The 8,789-nt window shown below is 41.3% G+C and overlaps 1 protein-coding gene across 1 annotated transcript in view; it reads right to left on the bottom strand.

The window, feature by feature from the left end:
* The window catches only part of LOC307237438 (voltage-dependent T-type calcium channel subunit alpha-1I-like), a gene marked incomplete at both ends in the record, with an annotated part of 155,785 nt that overhangs the window by 56,147 nt on the left and 90,849 nt on the right, over positions 1 to 8,789 (bottom strand). The window contains 3 exons of the mRNA XM_080010150.1: positions 89 to 244; positions 326 to 443; positions 8,245 to 8,430. Coding sequence (XP_079866276.1) covers positions 89 to 244; positions 326 to 443; positions 8,245 to 8,430 — 460 coding nt within the window. The remainder of the gene's footprint in view (positions 1 to 88; positions 245 to 325; positions 444 to 8,244; positions 8,431 to 8,789) is intronic.

The raw sequence follows: 8,789 nt of genomic DNA on the forward strand, positions 1-8,789 counted from the left end.
CGCAAACATTTTGTAGATTTTCAAGCGGCTCGTCAGTGTTGGGAAGCGTTGTTTTTGAAAAAGCTTTGAACCATGGAGCAGGCCTCACCTCCGCCTGGAAGCCCTCCACCAGGATGGCCACCAGCAGGTTGAACAGGACGTAGTTCCCGAACGTCATGAGAGCCACGAAGTAGAGCGCGGCGCAGGGAGAGGTGGAGGCCATGCCGTTGTACAGGACCATGTTCCAGTCCTCCTGCGTCAGGATCTGACCAACACAAAGACTCTGCTTGGTAAAACATTCGTGTTTTTGTGGGCGTGGCACCTCGGCGGCTGACGCCCTCCACACCTGGAAGACGGTGACGATGGCCCAGAGCAGGGAGTCGAAGTTCTTGCGGTCGGGGACGGTGTCTCCCGCCTCCGTCTTCAGACTGAACTTGCAGCCGAAGATGTGCATCCCCAGGATGCTGCAACACACACACAGGGAGAGGTCCACGTCTCAAAGATAACAGCAGCGATGATGGGATGGAAGCCTCGCACGTCTGCTGAGATGGAATGTTAGCGCTTCACATGGGAGAAGATAAGAATCTACACTATATATACAGAGATAAATAAATTATAAATAATGAAAATAACAAACAAAAGAGAAATACAAAGACATGTATGGAAAGTATTATAAAATGCAATTAAATATAATTGACGATAATTAATAATAGTTAAATGTTGAATTTTATTAATTTTATTATCTAAAATACATTTTTTGACCAGAATTTGGCTCATTAATCGAATAGTCATGTGACATACCTCACATATATACAGTATATTTATATTTAGAATAAAACATACAAATACAAATTCTGATTTTGACAGAAATATTAACTCCCCGGGGAGTTAATATAGTAAAATTTGAAATTGGATACAAAAAGGGAAATGCCACCTGCTTTTCTACCTTTATTTTAGCGCAAAAACAAGCAGAGTTCTGACGTAAATCATGAATAAAGCTCCCGTGTCTGTAAACACAGCACAGCTCATTAAACAGACAGGACCAGGCGTAGGACATCCGTGCACTCCGTTCCATTCACTTCCTCACGCCTCCATTCATCATCCCACTCCTGGTTTTCCTTTCCGCCGCACAACGGCCCGACTGCTGTGTGAAGGCGTGTGGGACGGCGGCCATGTTGGACGGGTTTCCAACCCCCCACAGAGCTCGAGCAGAACGAGTGCAAGGCCAAGCGCCGTCAGATCCACACGACGAGCGCACGAGGCCCGATGCCATCTGTCCCCGTGCACTCTGCTACACACACACACACACACACACACACACACACACACACACACACACACACACACACACACACACACACACACACACACCGCCAGGCGTGCATGCACGTGCATTGTTTGCAAACACATGGATACCCACACACCTCAGGGATACTGAGTCCACATGTTTGGAGCGCTGACTACATCTCTCGGAGCAGTGGTTCTCAACGTGAGGTTGGGGACCCATCCAGGGGTCCTTCCAGGGGTTCCGGGGGGTCCCCGGCAAAATTATTATTCATTAACCTTTACCGTCACTACATTGTTAGAGAACGTCCCGGAAACCATTGTTTGGATCGTCGTTTCACTGTTCTCTCAAAAGCGACAGTAGAGACAGTGAATCAGATCTAAAGATAAAAATATTGACCTCAGATTGGATCCAAAGACTAAATCTGATCAAACTAGACTGTACTATAATAAAAAAAAAAAAAGAAAAAAAATAATAATAATAATAAAAATAATCTTTACAACTCGTCGCTACATCAGCATTACTACTAAAACGAGTTACAATTTTCAGAGTTTCCATTGAACACAGCATCAGCTGAGGTAATGACGCAGTAAGGAGAGTTGTTCAAGTCCTGGTGACACGCAGACTAATACAACTAGTACTACTACTACTATACTAATACAAGGTCCCTGTCTACTTCCTGTCAGGTCCCTGTCTACTTCCTGTCAGGTCCCTGTCTACTTCCTGTCAGGTCCCTGTCTACTTCCTGTCATGTCCCTGTCTACTTCCTGTCAGGTCCCTGTCTACTTCCTGTCAGGTCCCTGTCTACTTCCTGTCATGTCCCTGTCTACTTCCTGTCAGGTCCCTGTCTACTTCCTGTCAGGTCCCTGTCTACTTCCTGTCAGGTGCCTGTCTACTTCCTGTTGTCCACAGAGTCCTGCCTCACAGTGTCTCTGTGGAAGTAAATCACTCCGTGTGGAAGTTGCCAACAACAAGCTTCCATTCACACACATTCAACACTGCATGTCCCTCACACACATTTCATCCACTTTTTTAACTTTTGGGACTAAAATAGAAGGGACACCATTCGGACCCGTTGCTCTGGAGCTGCAAGACAACTCCGTGTGTGAGGTCACAAAGACGGATTACGTTTCGGACTGATTTCCACTCCTACAGTTTGTGTGGGTCCGAACCAATCACCAATCATGTTCAGTTTGAATATCCCTGAAGAACGGTGAATTAGCATCGTTCCTGGGTGACGCAGCGCTGAAACAAAAGGAAAGGTCGGTTCCTCCAGTGGTTCTTAAAACTTCCTGCGGTGCCAAAACGTCTTCGTTGGACGATGATCGTTTCCAGGGTTTTGTAACATGCGTCACGAGCAGCCCCGCCTCAAGCTGTCTGTCTAGATGTCGTACTCGCTAACGGCTTCCCGGAGACGGAGCTTGGACTTATGTCAACTACGGATGCTGATGTCACAAAGCGGGTCGCTCCTGAAACGAATGAAATGCAGTTTTTCACTCGTTTCTGCTCCAAATAGTAGATTATTGATAAAAAACAAACAATACGTCTGGAACGTCTCGGTTATAATCAGATATACTTATATAATTCATTTGGGCTGGACCCCTAATAATAGGAATAAGAAGACTAAGAATAATACAAATTATAATAACAATAATAATTACAATAATATTAATAATAATAATAATAATAATAATAATAATAATAATAATAATGATAGAACACACAGACACACACTCTAACACTCTTACAAACACACCACAGCATGACACCGCTCTGTGCTCTATCTGCCTCAACTCAGAGCTTATCAACTGTCACTCATACAGAGGCTGCTGCTCGGCAACAGTCTGTTCAGCTGTCTAACACACACACACACACACACACACACACACACACCCACACACACACACACACACACACACACACACACACACACACACACACACACACACACACACACACACACACACACACACACACACACACACACACACACACAGCAGAAGATGCTGCTGTTCCATCTGGTTTTGTTCCCTCAGTGAATGTTGTGAATGTTCTGCTCACGATAGTTTTCCTCATTGAAATGATAATAATCATTGAAACGTTTTCCTGGAGCTGGAATCAAAGGAGGATGAAGAAGAGGAAGTGAAGGAATGTTTGGCATCAGAAAGACTTTTCAGGTGAGTGTCTCTGAGGAAGCTATGTTTTTATGTTAAATGTAGGCACACCTTATCACATCACATCACATCACATCACATCACATCACATCACATCACATCACATCACACCTTATCACATCACATCACATCACATCACATCACATCACATCACATCACATCACATCACCTCACATCACATCACATCACACCTTATCACATCACATCACATCACATCACACCTTATCACATCACATCACATCACATCACATCACATCACACCTTATCACATCACATCACATCACATCACACCTTATCACATCACATCACATCACATCACATCACACCTTATCACATCACATCACATCACATCACACCTTATCACATCACATCACATCACATCACACCACACCTTATCACATCACATCACATCACATCACATCACATCACATCACACCTTATCACATCACATCACATCACATCACACCTTATCACATCACATCACATCACATCACATCACATCACATCACATCACACCTTATCACATCACATCACACCTTATCACATCACATCACATCACATCACACCTTATCACATCACATCACATCACATCACATCACATCACATCACACCTTATCACATCACATCACATCACATCACATCACATCACACCTTATCACATCACATCACATCACATCACATCACATCACATCACACCTTATCACATCACATCACATCACATCACATCACATCACACCTTATCACATCACATCACATCACATCACACCTTATCACATCACATCACATCACATCACACCTTATCACATCACATCACATCACATCACATCACACCTTATCACATCACATCACATCACATCACACCTTATCACATCACATCACATCACACCTTATCACATCACATCACATCACATCACATCACATCACACCTTATCACATCACATCACATCACACCTTATCACATCACATCACATCACACCTTATCACATCACATCACATCACATCACACCTTATCACATCACATCACATCACATCACATCAATCACACCTTATCACATCACACCTTATCACATCACATCACATCACATCACATCACACCTTATCACATCACATCACACCTTATCACATCACATAACATCACATCACACCTTATCACATCACATCACATCACATCACACCTTATCACATCACATCACATCACACCTTATCACATCACATCACATCACACCTTATCACATCACATCACATCACACCTTATCACATCACATCACATCACACCTTATCACATCACATCACATCACATCACACCTTATCACATCACATCACATCACATCACACCTTATCACATCACATCACATCACACCTTATCACATCACATCACATCACACCTTATCACATCACATCACATCACACCTTATCACATCACATCACACCTTATCACATCACATCACATCACATCACATCACACCTTATCACATCACATCACACCTTATCACATCACATCTCATCACATCACACCTTATCACATCTCATCACATCACACCTTATCACATCACATCACATCTCATCACATCACATCACATCACACCTTATCACATCACATCACACCTTATCACATCACATCACATCACATCTCATCACATCACATCACATCACATCACATCACATCACATCACATCACATCACATCACATCACATCACATCACACACACACACACACACACACACACATACACACACATACACACATACACACACATACACACACACATACACACACACACACACACACACACACACACACATACACACACATACACACACATACACACACATACACACACATACACACACACACACACACACACACACATACACACACATACACACACACACACACACACACACACATACACACATACACACACATACACACACATACACACATACACACATATACACACACATACACACACATACACACATACACACATACACACACACATACACACACACACACACACACACACATACACACACATACACACACACACACACACATACACACATACACACACATACACACATACACACATACACACACACATACACACACACACATACACACACACACACACACATACACACTGTGTGTGTGTGTGTCTGTCTGTCTGTCTCTGTCTCTCTCTCTGTCTCTCTCTCTGTCTCTGAGGAGCTGGCCCTGCTGAAGGAGTACGGCGAAGGCGCGGAGGAGCCAAACTCGGAGGATCCTTCCCGGAGATGACCCTGACCCCCAACCTGGAGGGGTCCTCCGGGAAGCTGCTGCACAGGGCACGTTATGCAGAACTGGACCTGCACACAGCCAGCGGGAAGGCTTTTTACAAAGAGTGTGTGGTTGTTTTAAATAGGAAGGGACTGGAGGGGCGGCAGGACACTGTCTGGAGGGGACGGCTCCAGATGGGGGGACAGGAGGAGCCGTGTTGGAGGAGTTTTTACAAAGCTCCCTCCAAGAAAAGGACGGGGGACCTCCAATGGAGGGTCCTACATGGAGCCATAGCTGTCAACAGCTTTGTTTCTGTTTTTAATCCCACGGTCGCAAATGAATGTCCATTCTGCAAACTGCCAGAGTCCGTGTTTCACTGTTTTGCAGAGTGTGACAGACTTTTAGAGCTTTTTAGTCTTTTAAAGGAAAGTTTTAAGCTCTTTAAGGAGGAGTGGTCCAGAAACGGTTTTATTTTTGGGGTTGGATACTACAGGGCCAACGCAGAGAAATGGCGACTGCTTAATTTTCTAGTAGGGGAAGCGAAGATGGCCATCTACCTCACGAGGAGGAACAAACTGAGGGGAAAGGAGAGTGTTTTAGGAAGAGTGTTTGTAGCGTTGGTCAGGGCCAGAGTCTTGATTGATTTTAACTTTCACAGACTGATGAAGAGTCTGGACGTCTTCATCAAGCTGTGGTGTTTTAACGACGCCATCTGTTCCCTGGTGGAGGACGACCTGTGCTTCCAGTCTGTTTTTAACGTGTAGGACTCTGTTAGTGAACCAAGTGTGTTTGTTGTATTGTCTGTAACTGTGAACTAGAGAAAATGTTAAAATAAAGATGCTTTAAAAATCAAAAAAAAATCTCTCTCCGTCTCTCTCTCTCTCTCTGTCTCTCTCTCTGTCTCTCTCTCTGTCTCTCTCTCTCTCTCTGTCTCTCTCTCTCTCTGTCTCTCTCTGTCTCTCTCTCTCTCTGTCTCTCTCTCTGTTATACATGTCATTTTGCCTCAAACTGGTCAAATACAACCAAATATTAAATTTCAACATAACCACATAAAATTATACTAAACAATGGAGTTTGTGTTTCTTTATGTCTCCTTCTCTCCTTCCTTCTCTCCTTCTCTCCTTCTCTCCTTCCTTCTCTCCTTCTCTCCTTCTCCCCTTCTCTCCTTCTCTCCTTCCGTCTCTCCTTCTCTCCTTCCTTCTCTCCTTCTCTCCTTCCTTCTCTCCTTCTCTCCTCTCCTTCTCTTCTTCCTTCTCTCCTTCTCTCCTTCTCTCCTTCCTTCTCTCCTTCTCTCCTTCCTTTTCTCCTTCTCTCCTTCCTTTTCTCCTTCTCTCCTTCTCTCCTTCCGTCTCTCCTTCTCTCCTTCCTTCTCTCCTCTCCTTCTCTCCTTCCTTCTCTCCTTCTCTCCTCTCCTTCTCTTCTTCCTTCTCTCCTTCTCTCCTTCTCTCCTTCCTTCTCTCCTTCTCTTTTCTCAAGTTTAGAGATTAGAAATACGTTTGCTAGTTACCATTACTCTGTTACACTGATAAGTATTTTGTTTACTTATTATGATACATGTCAGGTTCTATATGATGTTTAAAGTCCCCGTGCAGCGTGTGCATGTACCTCCAAAACAGAAAGCCAAACATAAAGTAATAAAATAAAGTATAAAAATAAAGTATAAAAATAAAGTATAAACGTAAAGTATAAAAATAAAGTATAAAAATAAAGTATAAACATAAAGTATAAACATAAAGGATAAAAATAAAGTATAAAAATAATGAATAAAAATAAAGTATAAAAATAAAGTATAAAAATAAAGTAAAAACATAAAGTATAAACATAAAGGATAAAAATAAAGTATAAACATAAAGTATAAACATAAAGGATAAAAATAAAGTATAAAAATAATGAATAAAAATAAAGTATAAAAATAAAGTATAAAAATAAAGTAAAAACATAAAGTATAAACATAAAGGATAAAAATAAAGTATAAAAATAAAGTATAAAAATAATGTATAAAAATAAGGTATAAAAATAAAGTATAAAAATAAAGTATAAAAATAAAGTATAAACATAAAGTATAAAAATAAAGTATAAAAATAAAGTATAAAAATAATGTATAAAAATAAAGTATAAAAATAATGTATAAAAATAAAGTATAAAAATAAAGTATAAAAATAAAGTATAAACATAAAGTATAAAAATAAAGTATAAACATAAAGTATAAAAATAAAGTATAAAAATAAAGTATAAAAATAAAGTATAAAAATAAAGTATAAAAATAAAGTATAAACATAAAGTATAAAAATAAAGTATAAAAATAAAGTATAAAAATAAAGTATAAAAATAAAGAATAAACATAAAGTATAAAAATAAAGAATAAAAAGAAAGTATAAAAATAAAGTATAAACATAAAGTATAAAAATAATGCATAAAAATAAAGTATAAAAATAATGCATAAAAATAAAGTATAAAAATACAGTTTTCAGTTTCCTTTGGTGTTTAAAACCTTGACAAACACAGCTTCATGACGACTGAATGCACCTGCACCTTGACCGTCTCACCTGAAGATGAAGATGAAGAGCATGAGGAGCATGCAGAAGGTGGCCACGTTGTCCATGGTCTTCATCAGCACCACCAGCTGGCGGCGCAGCGCCGGCATGAAGCGAACCAGCTTGATGACCCTGAGCAGCCTGAAGGTGCGGAGGACGGAGAGACCTCCGTCCGCCTGGCCGATGATCTCACACACGCTGGGGGAGGAGAGGGGGAGAGAAGGGAGGACAAGGGGTTGGTCTCTGAACGGGGAGTCGTCCCTCATCGTTCTGTTGTGTTGTCAAGTCTCAACGCAGGATGTTGAATGTTGTTCCAAACAGGCAAACTGTGGCACAAAGCGCCTTCTAAATGACAACACCTCCGTGCAGCACCACCCACTGCTCCACCAATGGATGACACCATCACCTTCATTAATTTCCTTTGGATATGATTACAATGCTGAGGGCTTGTCCCGTCCATCCAATCTTCTTTAACCTTGTAGACTTTCCCATTAAAAGTCTGTCTCGGTATATTTTTCACAACCTTGGAAGTTGTGGAAACCACACACATTATGGGA

Source organism: Zeus faber (genome assembly GCF_960531495.2).
Source record: "Zeus faber genome assembly, chromosome: 11".
Lineage (NCBI taxonomy): Eukaryota > Metazoa > Chordata > Actinopteri > Zeiformes > Zeidae > Zeus > Zeus faber.